Below are 15,434 nucleotides of genomic sequence, written 5' to 3'. Positions count from 1 at the left end.
TAACGTTATTCTATTTTTTTTAGTTAAATTTGCAATTGTGAATTAATAAATATGTATACTTAAACAGTTATTTATAATTTACAGGGGACACATCCTGATGGTGGGGCTCACGCCAAGTTTACGAATTATAGTTTCGATGTTAAGGAGTTCCTCAGAATCGTTTCGCTTGCAAAAAATCATGTAAAGCATCATAATGCATTCAAAAAGTTTAACAATTCTCTTGGCAAAAGACAAAATGATACTAGAACGATAGATAATGAAAAATCAGTACAACCTTCTAATACTAAAGAACCAATACGATTACAAAAATCGGATATATTATCCAAAGATGAATTATGAACAGGACTTTTAGGCAATAAATTGACAGATGAAGTACAATAATAGAATGTCCTAAAGTACATGTTGATCAATTTGATTTCTCATATATATTTTCTTATATTATGTTTTCTTTATATTATTTTTATACTAATGTATATATTGTACGTTATATACGTTATTTTAATAAGTCAAATAAATGCGTGATATGTGCGCGCGCGCGCGCGCGCGCGTGTGTGTGTGTGTGTGTATCTCGATATGTCTGAGTTGCATATTTGGCAGTACTTTCTCTTAATTATTAATTTGTAATTAAAGTTTACTTATATAACATATATTTAATATTATATGTATATGTGATATAATATTTAATTACATATCTATATTTGGCCATTTATAACATATTTCCTTAGGACTATAATATAAAAAAAATTATTGATAAAATTCACTGTATATTTTTAAAAATTATAAATTATATAACACACCAAAGACTTATGAAAGTCTATTGTTTTCAACAAGATCATCAAAATCTTGATCAAACATTAAATTCATTAAACAGTAAATTCATTAAATTGACTCGTTATTTTTACATATATATTTCACAGTTTGATCGGTATTTTGAGCCTGTAAAGTATTAATACTGAGAATATATTCACAGCCATGTATATAATCAGTATTAATAGAGCTAATGATTGCTTAACATATAATGTATACATTAACATATTCACAACACCAGTCATAACGTTACTGATAAGAAAAAAAAATAGACCGTTGTAATTTACAGCATCAAAAATCTCTAAAGATTTCCTATATATATCCTCATTATTTTCTTCTTTCTTACTCTCCACATGTTTCTTTAAATTCACTGATAAATTTTTACTTGTTTTCATTTTGTATTCAATCCATACGTTATCGCCGTCTGACACCCAATTAGCTATATTCATTAGCTCTAGCACAAATTGTATGAACACTAAGAAACTAAGTAGTGCAGTTGTTAGGACCACTATCCACATGCAATACCCAACGTTGGCTAATCTTCTGGAAATCTTAAAACCACAGGATAATATCGCCAAATAAATCAGTGCAGAGATCATAAATAATTTAATATATAAGGAGGGTAAAGGTCCAATGTATTGTCCTTTCATTTCAAAAAAAGATAATTTCATATTAAGGTCTATACTCGACGTTGCGTGCAAATGACATGTGGAATATATAAATCTCCCAATAGCTACACCAACGAAATACAATCCTACGTAACCAGGTATAGAAATTAAGCCTTCTCGATTGGCAGAGAAAAAATCGTCTCTTGGCTCATCTCCTAAAATCCATGTTTTTAAATCTTTGGTGTTTATGGTGTATTCATGCATGCATAATATCCAGATGCCTGAGAGATATGAATACTTTGAGTTAATAGTGCTGGTAATCATGCTAGTAAATAATTTAACGATAGCTAAAGTTATAAAAAAGTTCCAATGAACTCCATATTCGGTGACGTGTTTCTGATATCCTACGTACTCGACTACTGCAAATCGTCCGAATCCCAATATCAAGAGAGGTATGCAACTTCGGAAGCATTTACTCATATTTTTTGTCAGAGTTTTTAAAAAGCTCGCTTGACGATAAGTAGAGAAGTCTCGAGCCTCCGGCGCAACCAACGCATTCGCCAATACAAACAACCCGACACCTGTATCCATTAAACTATATCCGAACACTTCCGTTTTGGCGAATTTCCGTGGAAAAATATGAAAATCGACGGCTAATATACAAATCGCAGTAATAATGTTGGTCAACGCTCGAAAATTAGTTATGAAGGGTATTTTATCGGTAACCGGCTGCTCAGTAATATTTAAATTGGAGCAATTAATTCTCTTTTGCATCACCAGTGATATGTTTAGTGCAGAAACCAATATTATTATCACGCATATGCTACCAATGTATTCCGATAGTATGGTACAACATAAAATAGTCGGAATAATGGTTAACGCGAACTCTATGACGACTCTTATATTTTTGTGGATGTATATATACTTCTTGAGAACTTCCACAGTTGTTATTGCTAATATGATGCTCCATATGGTTGGCAGAAGCGTGAAAATCACCGCTTGCGGTGTTGTGCCCTCATGATTGGAAACAAATGCTTCTTGTTCGAATCGATATTGTTCCTTGCTCGCCGGCACTGTCATTGTCAAATCGAATTTCAGGCATTCTACGAACATTTTTTTTAGCTCCAACTATAATTTTACAGTTGAAGAAAATATATCTGACAAACAAAAAACTTACGATTGCGATTAATCCACTCATTATTCATTATTTGTCACTTGTACAATAATTATACATTATAGTAAATGTCAATTTAGTACGAGAAATTTGACATTATTGATTGATGTTGTTACATGGCGTCGACGATAGTATACGTTTGATGTTCATATTTCTATAGATGGCAGCACTTTGCTTTTTTTTCTAATTGTTCTACACGATTTGATGAAAAATATTAATGAATTTTGTGATCTTTCACTAACTTTTATACTTTCATCGTATCAAAGTTGTGTTAAAATATCGTTTTAAAATTGTAATATAATGTGATTTGATTTAATCAGTTTATATTAAAAAAACAACGCATTAATATTCACTGTGTTAAATAAATTATTTCCCGCGTAATACTTTTGGCTTATTAATGTCAGAGTGTAATTTGTCTTCGTTTAAATATTTAAGTAAATACAAATATATATTTAGTACATAAGAAAGGAATAACATAACCAAAAAAGCGAGTTACATGGAAGTGAAAATTAAGAGATCATTTCCTTTCAATGAAGATTTTGTCGCAAACAATAAAGTGAAAAAATTAAAAATACATAATCAAATATCAAGCGATATCATTGACATGTCTGGACATAATTTTATAAAACATTCCACAGTACAATCCTTAGAAACACTGAAACGTATTTCACTTGCTGAAAGAATGGTGCCAATGAATATTGAAGCTTATGTGGGGCAAAAACAAATCATTGGCCCAGACACAGTTTTAAATTATTTATTAGAGAAGGGAGAGATTCCTAGCATGATATTCTGGGGTCCACCTGGATGTGGAAAGGTAAAGTTAGTTTTATTCTCCATTTTTATATAGCTATTTTATAATAGTTATGATATTTATGATCATTTGCAATTTATGTTTTAGACATCCTTGGCGAATATAATAGCATGTTTAAGCAGAAAATTAACAAGTAACAAGGTGCACATTGTGAATCTATCTGCAGCCAGTTCTGGTGTAAAAAATATAAAGGATGCTGTTACCGTAGCAAAGGACAAATCAAAATTTGGATGCAAGACCATTGTTTTTATGGATGAAATTCATTGTTTCAATAAACTTCAGCAAGATATATTTCTGCCACACGTAGAGACAGGAATATTTACTTTAATTGGTTGTACCACTGAAAATCCATTTTACAGTTTAAATCCAGCTCTACTAAGTCGCTGCCGCATGTTTGTGTTAAATAAATTAACAGAGTGCAATGTAACAGAAATTCTTCATAAGGCATTAGAATATATAAATGGAAAGATGCTTGATGTACGAGAAAAAGAACAGATAAACAATAGAGAGCAGATTAAATTCCATTCCAATACAAAACTTAAATATCATGTTGATAATAATACAATACAATGGTTAGCAGGAGCATGCGATGGTGATGCACGTGTAGCCCTGAATGCTCTAGAATTAGCAACGCTTGCGAGGCAAGTAGATGGATCAAAAACATCATGCAATAATGATATAATAATAACTCTGGAAGATATTAAAAAAGGTTTAATAAAAACACACACGCTTTCTGAAAAAGAAGCCAATCAGAGCCATCACATATATTCCGCACTTCATAAATCGATAAGAGCTGGTAAGACAAATGCTTCTCTGTATTGGTTGGCCAGAATTATGGCAGCTAAGGAAGATCCGGTAAATATTGCAAGACGATTAGTTAGAATTTCTAGTGAAGACATTGGTTTGGCAGATCCAGATGCTTTAGGTAAAGAAACAAGATATATTCATTTCATAGTCCATACTCTAAAAATAATGGGTGTGGATTTAACACTATACAGTGTTTAAATAATTTTTACTATGTTGATGTTTATATCAATATCTACTTTAAAATCCATGATCTTAAGATTAACATTAACACATGTAGATTTAAAACACAGTAAATAATATCAACTGATGTTAATATCAACATTAACATAGTAAGAAATTATATGAACATCGTGCATGATATTAAATTCATATCTGTATTTTTTAGAGTACAATTAAATTGTTTAAAAAATTCAGGTGTAGCTGTTCATACAATGCATGGCTGTCAAATGATTGGTATGCCAGAATGTGACGTACTTTTGGGACAATGCACAGTTTACTTAGCGAAAGCACCCAAGTCTCGATTAATATATAATGCATTAAAAGCAGCTGAAAAGATGATTTTGGAATATGAAGGTCCTCAACCGGCTGTGCCATTACACATGAGATACAATTCGGACAGAAAGCTATAAAGTAGATTCAATATAATTTTTTTATTATCTCTGTATATTTATTACTATTTTAATTTTTTATACTAAATTGTTACTTTTGTCTTACAGGTATCAATAATTTAATACGCTAAGAATGTACGATGGTACCTGTTTACTTATAGAGTTACAATGTTTTGATTGCTTTCAAAAAAAGCAAAATTTGTAAATGATTAATATAAAATTTATATTATATATCTACTTTTGTTATTTATTTGTATCTATTTTAAAAAAAGCCTTCAATATTCAAACAAAATTAGCTTCTAGAAGATGGAAAGTTATCGGCTTCAATTTATCGGCTTTTAATAATTTAAATTAATTTAATGTAATCATTGGATTTTATTTTCAAATTCCAATTGCTTTTTCATTGCATGTGTAATTATTCTATAGAGTACTGATATGTATTGACATATTTCTTGTCTCTCCATTTTGAAAATTTTCATATAATCTTATTCCATTATTGAAAATAATTATTCTGATGAAACATTTCAACACACATACAATAGAGCTTAAAAAACAAATTTTACCGTTTAGAAGAGAAACTAATATATCGATTTCAGATTCTTCATAAATCATTTACTATAGCATCTATCTCTAAAATATTAAATTGAAAATTATAGAGTCCGAAAACCAACTCGTTCTCTAAAGGTTAAGTTAAAATTGTTATCATTCTTTCTAACCTAAGATTGAACGATTAAAAGTAGCCTCTATTCAAATAACACGCAATATTACAATGACGTCAAATTAATATAAAATTCAGTGAAACGTCAAGTCTATCATATCAAGATGATATATATCATGTCAATATCGATTATTACTTAGATAATCTATTAATCAATAATTCATACATTCATAATTGTCGGTAAAATTATTAATATTTAATTAATTATTCAACTACTATCACAATCTCAAGTGTTTATTTATTCGCGGGACTTCGTAATGTTGAACTTGATATGTTATAATACGATGCGGAATATATACGTTTGATCACGTTTGATATTGGCGCGCCATATGCAATCGACCAATGACGTTGGACACTAAATGCAAACAACCAACTATTGGCTTGACGCTGTTATCGGGGGGGCATATAGAGTACATTGTCGTCACGAAAGCGATCATTTCCACTTACATCACACATCTTCAAAGACGGCTCGACGAACGGAGGACGCCCGATATCGTGACAGCCTATTCCGCTCACGTGTCGCACGTTAAATTACGGTGCCCATCCTACATGCAGTCGTTCGCCCTATCCATAACGCTATGAAAATCTGGACGTCAGAGCATACCTTTGAGTGAGTTTAAAATGTGGCTCTACAGGATAAGTACTTCGCTGTATATTATGCTACTTGATACAATTATCCTCATATAATTCGTCAGGTATCCCAAATTTTCAGATTTTGTAACGTGTAAAGATCGTAATGCAACACACGTCCTCGTTACACAATCTTTATACTTCTACAGTTTTAAAAGTGAATTTCTTATCGACAACGTAACCTAGTAATGAATGTGGGTTATCTCCAAAATGTAAAGGGCTTTCAGGAGCCAATCTGGTTTTATCTATTCTTTTCAAAAATTCGCGAATATTTTGTGCTCAAAAAGAAGATTAAGACAGCCCATTTATATCTGTTATAGCTGACTTGACTTAACCTAAATTTAAGAAGCATTTTCTCTTTTCACTTTCTCCTAACTAGAGGATAATTTCGTCGAATAAATTTTTAGGAATTATATTGACGCGATTCTTCTTTGATAATAAGGACAATAATTTTATTTTGCAGTCATCCTTGGGAGACAGTAGCGCAGGCTGCATGGAGAAAGTATCCCAATCCTATGGTGCCTTCGGTTATTGGAGCGGATGTAATCGACAGAGAAGTGGTCAATGGTGTTCTCCATACCCACAGACTCGTCGTTTCTACCCAATGGGGCTTTCCTAAATGGACGCAAGCAGTATGTCTTATAATTTTCCCACGTGCTGTCACATTGGCGCGCGTTCAATATCACTTTAGACTTTAGCATACCTAGGTCTAACCTTACCTCCAACTCTAACCTTTAATCAGTACCATCCGTATTGCAGTCGCGAAATAAATAATTGGAAATTTTTTATTTTTACAAATAATATTAGAGTAAATTATATAGCGAAGTTATTTTCGTATAACAAATTTTTATAACATAATATTTATATAATATAGAAAATATATGAGAATATAAATTTTTTTTTTTTAAATATTAAATATTTTTTTATATAAAATTGTAAGAAATATTTTTTGTTATATAATATTTGAAGATACATTTTTTGCTATTTTTTTTATTAGATTTCAATAATTTAATTTATTTCGATGTCGTTCGTAACATTCTTCGAACTACTATTGTCGACCCTGACAACGGTAACGCGAACACGATGTCACTACCAGTAGTTACATGTAGCTATCACGTGTCTTTTTACGAAATACTATCTAGATATCAAGTGGATATATCAAGCCAGTATTATGTATACTTCTAATCATGTATAGTTCTAAAAAGTTTGCTTCATAACCGAAGTATTTTCTATAGACGCAGATAATATTTCGTTTGATGTATGACAAATTTTTCAATGACCGTTTTAATTGACTGTAGAAATAGAGAAGTTCTCAAGTTTTCAGAAATCCTGAATTTTTTAATCAATCAATACATTTGAAAACTTTATCATACAACAAATGAAATATTAGCCTACGATTAATGTAGAATACAGAAAATGCTATAGTGTTTCATAAAGTCAATAATGTGAAAGATATTATGCTTTCTAATTATGATCTAAATTATCTAATTAATTATGATCTTTTAATTATACTGTCTTAATTATCTTTGATTCAAAGATTTATCTTGTCTTTTTAAAAAACACAGTTTTCGAGCTAATTGAGAGGCTAATTATTGAGAGTTACTTTCGTAATTTATTTAGAAGAATTTTTATCCCACAATAATTATATATTTTCATAACGGATTGAATTTCGAATGGACTTAATTGATAGTGAGGACAATAAAAGTTCATTTGTATATCTCATGTTTTATCAATGTAGATATTATACATTCAAAATCCAAAATAGGACAAATTTACTATTAAAAAACATTTTTGTTGTAATTTAATCCGTAATTACTTGGATTCAATCATGCTAGTTAACAATTAACAAGGAAAGAATATATCCTAATTACACAATTTGTGTAATTAGATTATAAAAAGAATCTGTTTGTGACGGAAAATTACATTAATGCTTATTTCCACATGTTATAATTGCTAAAGATTAAAGGTTATCAAAACTTTCATGGATGAATTTTATTAATGAAATTGTCTTGGTAACCTTTAATCTTTAGGTAACACAGGATGTTCGTTTTAATTAATACATTAAAATATCTCGAAAATGAGACTGAAAAGAATTTCAGAAAGGTTTCGAGGAGGACATTACTACTTTGGTCATGTTTTTTTTTAATTGGAGACGCCAAAAAGATATAAAGATCCTCTTTTTTTTAAATGGAATTATTTTTTACATAATTTTTTTACATAACATGATTCCTCTAATTATTCTACATATAAAAATATTAAGATAGAGATATAAAAAATAGTTTTCGAGTTATTTTACATTATTCTAACATATATTAATATGAAATATTAAATATCTTGTAAACTATTCATTTTTTAATAATTATATCTTAATAACTATCTTTATACACAGAATAATGAGATAAATGAATTGATAAAAGAAAACACATAGTTGTTTATTAAAAAAATTATGCATTTTGCAATAAGCAACTAACTATTTATCTAACATTTTCATCAGAAATTTATTTTTTTCAATCACATACACACATGTTTCATATATATATGTCTCATTCTCGATACTTCGAGATACTTCAGTGCGTCAAATAAAACACTGTATAAAACGGGCCTAAGTATCAGCCGCGTTATTATAAAGAACATTCCAGCATGTTGTTCAGTATAGTAATGTAATCACATGGGCACCGACCTGCTACAAGGTCGCCGCTTAAATCGACTTTACTGGTTGAAATACACAGAGTGAGCGGATGGTAACTTCGCGAGAGAGAACTTATCGACAGCTTTTTTTAATTAATATAAAGGAATGAAATAAAAACATGAATTTTAGCATTAGCTATTCTTTGCTTCTTTTGTATTACGTATATGAATTTTACTTTTATTTTTATTTTTCTTTGAATCGCATTGCGTCTTTATTTTTTCTCAGATATAAGATTGTGAATGAAAATGTGTCTGTATAGGATCTGCAGGATGTAAATACTTGTAATTGTTCGCAGCTTATCAAACTTGAATCATAATTCTCTAATGATGATTGCGAATCAGTCATAACTGTGGAACTTATCTACAACTCAGTTTATCGATTTTTTTCGGCGCACTCTCACGGCGTGCCGATAAAACTGTTTCATTTACGTACGAATTCTTCAGAATGACCTTCTCGAAACCTTTGTGACTCGATGTCGCTGCCAGTAACGCTTGAATAAATTATTGACTTGCAATTACTTAAAGACCTTTACAATTTCTTTTTTTTTTCTTCACGCGTAAAGTCACGTAACTATTGCTATAAACTTGAACTAATGCTACATACGAAAAAAATAACTTACAATGAATAGTTTTAGATTTTATCAATTGGTTTCTTTTTGAAATAAATATGTTTATTTGTATTTTTTAATATATAAATTTCTTAATTTCTGTTTTCTTACTAAAACAATTCCAAAATAAATGTCTTAAAAAAATTTAAATTTTAAAATTACGCCACTATTTCTGTGTGTGCCTTTGAATTAAGATAATTTAGATAATACGCGTTGTCTAGAAAATCTCTTTAGATACCTTTTAGACATGTATATCTTTATGACGTCTTTTAGACATGTGTGTTGTCTGGGAAGCTTCAGAAAATAAAGGATATCTAATATTATTTGTATATTTTTAGAATGTCTAGTTTTAACGTGAAAAAGACTAGTATATTTATGTTTATCCTTGAAATTTCTCGATATTTTGATGAGAAGATGAACTTCAAACGCAGCGAAAGATATTACATTTGATTCGTTATTTATGATTCGGCAATCAATTGATGTTTGATTTTAATGAAATCTTGTGAGAAAAGTTGTTTTAACATGACGTATAAAGATATTTTAGATCGAAATGTAAATATTTAGTAATTTACGATGAATTTTATTTCATATATGTATAACTTAACTCTTATTATTATTAGATTTATATTGAATGTATTGAATGTATAAATGTTTTATATGGAGACTCTTTTTTTGAAAAACTTGGTCAATTAATTCCTATCATTTTATATAGGTATCTTAATAGAGTATTAATGCTGCATAATAATTTCTTAGAGAAACGACATCGTTGTAGAGACTTTCTATTTCTGTTATTCGTAAAAAAGTTGAATGATATTGCACTTTGATATGTAATTTTATCAGTTGGCACAGCTTTTTCACGGTCGTTCGCACAGTAAAATTGACGTTGCACTGATCTCCGGCAAGCGACAAGAAATCAATCTATGAAGCAACGTAACAGAATCATTCACCTCTTTTGCCCGTGGCATGTCGGCAAAAACCTCATGCTATTCACTACCCCAGTCTAGCAATCTCCGTCGCAGCAATGCGGAGACCCGGAAATTCGAAACTTTCGACAAACATGCGCAAAAAGAAGGTGCCGGGGACTCGGGGAATTGCAAAACAACATCCGCACTAACATCAACTTTCATAATGAGCACGCTCAATGTTACGCCATTTGGCAATCGTCCAGCCAGACGCGTCTGCCTTCTGGAATACTCGGGCAACTCTCTGTTCTCCCGGATTCCCAATCCTTTGCTATCCCACGGTGCCTTCGCCGGAATACTGGAGATTCCGGGGCGTCGAATCCCTTTCGGCTCGGCGAATCGCTTCCTCTCGTCAGATTTTCTATAAGCTCGGCCATTTCTCTGGGCCGTTTCGTTGTGCAACCGCTCGTTCGAGTGACTCGACTCATAGTATCACATATAAGCTGTTCAAGGAATGGTGGAGCTAAAGAGATTGTCCAATACATGGCCGACGATAAGAGTTCGTATGAGAGACTTATTTTACGAAAAGATCTAAAAGCCTATCAAAATAATTGACGAGATTAATGAGGAGTTTCATCTTTATATGTTCTGTTTCTTGTAACATTATTCATTGTTAAAAGTTACATAATAATTAAAGATTAACAATATAAAGATTATACAAGGTATATAAGGAATCAAATTTAAAACTTATAAAACATGGAAATTCTGATAAAAAATATAATACTTTGTAATTAATTAAACAAAAATAGATATATATACAATTTTAAATTTGATTCCTATATGCTCTGTATATTGCTTCTTTATATTGTTTTTGAAATTAAGAGTCCTTTGTTCTTATCAATTTTTAAAGATTAACAATTAAAAATTAGGATAAAGCTGTCGACTTTTTGAATAATATGGAAAACAAATACAATTTAAATTAAAACATTGTAAAAAGAGAGCATCAACATTCAGGTCGTTTAAAAGTTTTGAAGTGAAATACATACATGTAGTATATATTAGTGAAATATATATATGTACACAAATATATATATGTATCGAGCAAATGGGGATCGAATATGATAGTTTTATTGATAGAATATTCTGTATACAATTGCCGCAGAAACTTGCAGTATTTAGGTACGCTAGAAACTATTTAACGAGTACGAAGTACGAAGGACCATTTTGGCCGCAACACTTTCGTCGACACCATTTTTAACGTTACACCCTCGATGCTACACTCATGCTATCCGAGTAATTAGCGGATGCACTCGACAACGAAATGCTCTGGAAAAAAAGTACGCGAGAAAAGTTCACTTATCGCGTCCGTTTGCGCGAAATGCTTAAATTGGTGGTAGAGAGTTCGTATAAGCAGGCCGGTTTATTCGAGCGACTAATTAGAATATGCATAATTAATCGGCGAGGAACAATAATTAAAGTGTACTTAGCGTGCCAGTCTAATTAGCGTCTTTCTAATTACCTAATTACTCATGCTAATTTGTTATTAATATCGCGTCGCCACGGAAACTTACGGAGAGTGGCGTTATATTTCTTTTCAGGCGGAATAGACGACTCAAAAATTGTTGACATATTTAAGCCTGAGATACACTAAAAAAAACATAACTAAAGAACAGGGAATAATTTTTCAATTTATCAGAAACTGCGGCAACTGAGATAAAGCGAGATAATTTGAAAGATTAATAGAAATTTTCAAGTTGTATAAAAGATTGAAGTTGTATTCAATTAAATATATAAAATATACATTATTGCACCAAAAAACTACTATACTATTGCAACTATACTATTGCAACAAAAAAATTTTTGTTAATTTATCCAAATTATCCCGCTTTACCTCATAATTTACCTTACATAATTTTCGTATACAAAAAAATGCATACTACATCTAAAAATTATTTGTTTCAAATATTTCAAAAGATCATACATTCACAAATTCATCACAAGCATCAAATTTATTCAAAATATATTTTGAGAGAGAAAGTTTAATATTTAAAGATTCAATTAAAACATTAAATTAAAACAAATTCGATTTGCTTATTATATAAAATCGTTTTTTCAAGTTAATTCTTGTTTTGAATATATATTAAGTTTTTTTAAAATTTGTACTAAGTATATTTTAAGATTATTATCAAGAAAATATTTTTTGTTAAAAATAAGTGTTACTTAAAAGAAAGAAAGTAAATTGAGTGATTACCTTTTTTCGCAATAGAATAGTATCTTTCTGTGTGATAAATTGAAATTTAATAATTCTGATAAGAGAGTTGAAATCTGTCCTTTCTTTTTTTACCTATGCTTTTCAATCGTGTCTCAGTTTAATACTTTTGATTACTTAATTATTTATCGCCGATTATTTCTAACGATTGTCGGTAGATGCAAGCGACTGTCGAAGCGTTAAACTGTACTACCAACGTGTGTAAAAAATTTCAATACGAGATAAAATTGATTGATTGATCGTTTGTCACTAGGATGACTCTTATTTTTATTTGACAATATTTTATGATTAATCCCTTTCGGCCCAGTGTCTTTTCGTGAAAAAGTGTCAGTTCGTTATGATTGATGATTTTTTATAGGCTTGCAGTTTTATCGAGATCGAGGACTCAGATATATTTTTTTACAACGATTAAATAAACGGTATCATAAATTTAGGGTGTTTGTTATGCTTTCCACGCGACTGTGAGAACAGAATAATGCAAACGTCCGCTATAGGTGGTTAAATTAATTACCGCGCGCACCTTCTGACGTAGAACCAATTAATAATCGCTTATCGCTTTCTATAGAGTCCAACGCTATTCGTGTAAATGTTGCTTTGTTTGTTTAATTCGCCTTGTGTACGTATAACATGCTGATATGAGTACATAGTGTATTTTCATAAAGGCCCGTTGTTACTTTCCTGATTGAACGTGAATGTTATTATAATTTCTGAAAATAATCTTATTAATCTTATTAATACTATTGTACTTGTAATATATCAATAATAGTCGATGAAATAATTGAATAATTATAATACATCTCTAATCATAATGTAATGTAATGAGAAATGTTTTTATTTGATGGATTATTGAACCATATAGAATGACATGTTATTGAAAGCAACAATATATTGTCATACATTAATTCTCAGTTAATTTTACTTAATCTATTACATCATTATTAGTCATATTACATTATGATAAATATTGATGAATTACGATTTTATTGCATTTCTTTTTTCGCTCTGCTGAGCACGCTATGTGAAAAGTCGTGAAATCGAGCCAAAGTAGCTCTCAAAGACTGAAACATGCCATTGAAGTTTGGAAGGCTTTATCATTAAATTCAACGCGGAAAGTTTGAAATCGGAAGTGCTTGTCTATAGTACTTCCGAGATTTTTATCGGTGACCGAATCGGTTTTTAGCAGTTTGCCAGCCAATTCTCACTATATTTAAATGATTCGAAATTTTTTTTTGACACGGAAAGGACTTTTACGTTCTTACTGCCAAGGCTTATAATGCGAACATACGTTTCTTTTATTTTTACAGTTAATCGGCTACGCGAACTTGTGTTATGCCAGCGAGCGCAGCGAGGTCGATCCTGTGAATAAACAAATGATCCTCAGGACGCATAATGTAAGTATTTGTTCTTTGTTCAAAAATGGACTAAGAAACCGTTATACTTTTTCGTGCATTATACAATTTATGAGAAATTTTTAGATCACGAAATAATATAGTTGTATATTTTTTTAAATGAATATGGCGTCGATGTGACGTTTGATTGTTGTACTCATAAGAAAGATTTCTCAGCGTATATAATTGATATAAAAATAGTTTTAAATATTTTATGTTAAAAGAATGGCTTAGATTGCAAAAATGAAAATTTTCTCTCGCATAAACCGCTGTCTCATTGTGTGACGTGACAGCATTCACACGCTGTCCACAAAAACGATATTTCTAAACGTAATCCAATATCTCCGATCATATTTCCGGTATGCATAGACTAACGTAGATCCGAAATATCCATCAGCAGTGTGCTTGCTTCACTTAATTAGAATTGTATATATCTGTCACGTGGATTTAATTGAATTTTTTAATGGAGAACTTTTATCGGGGAAGAGATGCTTTCTCTGCAAATTTATTCGTAATTGCGTATTCGATACGAATACGTCGCGACATTTGGATTCAATTGCAATTCTAAAATTAGATGCGGAATAGCATCATATGCTGAAATGACTTTCTGGTAGCATTGGTATTCGATTTCGCAACTTGGTCTTAAGATGTTATATATTAGATATTAAACACGAGAAACACGTGCGAAAAAATATTGAGAATTTGACCAGGTTTGTATTGTAATTGCATAATTATTGTTGCTGGAAAGATATTAGATATTACTGATTATTTTTATTTTTAATATTTTTTAAAGTTAATTTGAATTTTGAAATTAGCGAGCGTAAGTGATAATATTAACAATTTTACCGTAGACGTGTATACTACCAGAAATAATATTCATCTCGGCGGTCGGTTATCAACGGAAGCGTCGCGTCGAAACGCATCGACGGTCGCATCGCGCATAGTTCCTCGTTTCTGCGATAACGAAGTGAGAATTTTTGGGCGATTTTTCGACCATAACGAAATTGCGAATGCATCGCGGTCCCTGTTGCGAAATGGCACTTTAATAAAGTGTCGTCCGGAAAGAAAGAGAGAATGCTGAGCGGTTGCTCCATTAGCGCGTAATAAAAGCATTCTTCCCGCAATGCTGTTTCTCTTTACATATTTCGATGGTAAAATGATGAAAATGTTATGAATAAATGGACTGCATTTTGTAATGATTTAAAATTATTGCGCCAATTTATTGTTTTCTGGTTACGTGTATTACGTGAATCATTAATGCCTAAATTACATATGATTTTTATGTATGTATTATATCATGCATAACGGGAAAATTGCATTTTATTGTTTCTCCAATTTATTTCTTTCAAAGCTTTAGGAAAAAGAAACTGCGAGAAAATAGTTACAGATTTTTCAACAACATGTTCTTTCAGTTAA

The 15,434-nt window shown here is 30.8% G+C and overlaps 4 protein-coding genes across 6 annotated transcripts in view; 3 read left to right on the top strand and 1 right to left on the bottom strand.

Annotated features, from left to right (window-relative positions):
- The window catches only part of LOC108689048 (EGF domain-specific O-linked N-acetylglucosamine transferase), a 3,869-nt gene extending 3,529 nt beyond the window's left edge, over positions 1 to 340 (top strand). For both annotated transcript variants that reach the window (XM_018195650.1, XM_018195649.1), the window contains exon 10: positions 85 to 340. In XM_018195650.1, coding sequence (XP_018051139.1) covers positions 85 to 339 — 255 coding nt within the window. In that variant the 3' untranslated portion in view covers position 340. The remainder of the gene's footprint in view (positions 1 to 84) is intronic.
- Positions 341 to 624: 284 nt separating this feature from the next.
- On the bottom strand, positions 625 to 2,703 carry LOC108689056 (phosphatidylinositol-glycan biosynthesis class W protein-like). Of its 2 annotated transcripts, none has more exons than XM_018195658.1 (2): positions 2,593 to 2,703; positions 625 to 2,518 (listed from the first exon to the last, which is right to left on the bottom strand). In XM_018195658.1, exons 1-2 carry the CDS (start codon positions 2,618 to 2,620, stop codon positions 912 to 914), a joined length of 1,635 nt encoding a protein of 544 aa, XP_018051147.1. In that variant the 5' UTR covers positions 2,621 to 2,703; the 3' UTR covers positions 625 to 911. The 2 variants fall into 2 exon arrangements, with proteins under 2 accessions (XP_018051147.1, XP_018051148.1); XM_018195659.1 differs by having other exon boundaries at positions 625 to 2,488.
- A 364-nt stretch (positions 2,704 to 3,067) lies between these two features.
- LOC108689063 (ATPase WRNIP1-like) lies at positions 3,068 to 4,836 on the top strand. The gene is made up of 3 exons (XM_018195668.1): positions 3,068 to 3,403; positions 3,488 to 4,325; positions 4,622 to 4,836. The coding sequence occupies exons 1-3, from the start codon at positions 3,086 to 3,088 to the stop codon at positions 4,834 to 4,836; spliced, it is 1,371 nt and encodes a 456-aa protein (XP_018051157.1). The 5' UTR covers positions 3,068 to 3,085.
- Positions 4,837 to 5,840: 1,004 nt separating this feature from the next.
- LOC108689096 (protein slowmo) overlaps positions 5,841 to 15,434 on the top strand; it is a 23,479-nt gene continuing 13,885 nt past the window's right edge. The window contains exons 1-3 of the mRNA XM_018195724.1: positions 5,841 to 6,143; positions 6,627 to 6,795; positions 13,935 to 14,021. Of these exons, the coding sequence (XP_018051213.1) occupies positions 6,112 to 6,143; positions 6,627 to 6,795; positions 13,935 to 14,021 (288 nt within the window). The 5' untranslated portion in view covers positions 5,841 to 6,111. The remainder of the gene's footprint in view (positions 6,144 to 6,626; positions 6,796 to 13,934; positions 14,022 to 15,434) is intronic.

This window comes from Atta colombica, unplaced genomic scaffold, assembly GCF_001594045.1.
Source record: "Atta colombica isolate Treedump-2 unplaced genomic scaffold, Acol1.0 scaffold254, whole genome shotgun sequence".
NCBI classification, from domain to species: domain Eukaryota; kingdom Metazoa; phylum Arthropoda; class Insecta; order Hymenoptera; family Formicidae; genus Atta; species Atta colombica.
Note: the sequence above shows the minus strand (reverse complement) of the source record. Positions and strands in the feature narration are given on the sequence as shown.

Coding starts and splice junctions, on each gene's coding strand:
- LOC108689056 (XM_018195658.1), bottom strand. CDS start 2,620: ATGAATAATGAGTGGATTAATCGCAATC. Junction 2,519..2,592: donor TGAGTGGATTAATCGCAATC/GTAAGTTTTTTG, acceptor AAATGTTCGTAG/AATGCCTGAAATTCGATTTG.
- LOC108689063 (XM_018195668.1), top strand. CDS start 3,086: ATGGAAGTGAAAATTAAGAGATCATTTCCTTTCAATGAAGATTTTGTC. Junction 3,404..3,487: donor GTCCACCTGGATGTGGAAAG/GTAAAGTTAGTT, acceptor TTTATGTTTTAG/ACATCCTTGGCGAATATAAT. Junction 4,326..4,621: donor GGCAGATCCAGATGCTTTAG/GTAAAGAAACAA, acceptor TAAAAAATTCAG/GTGTAGCTGTTCATACAATG.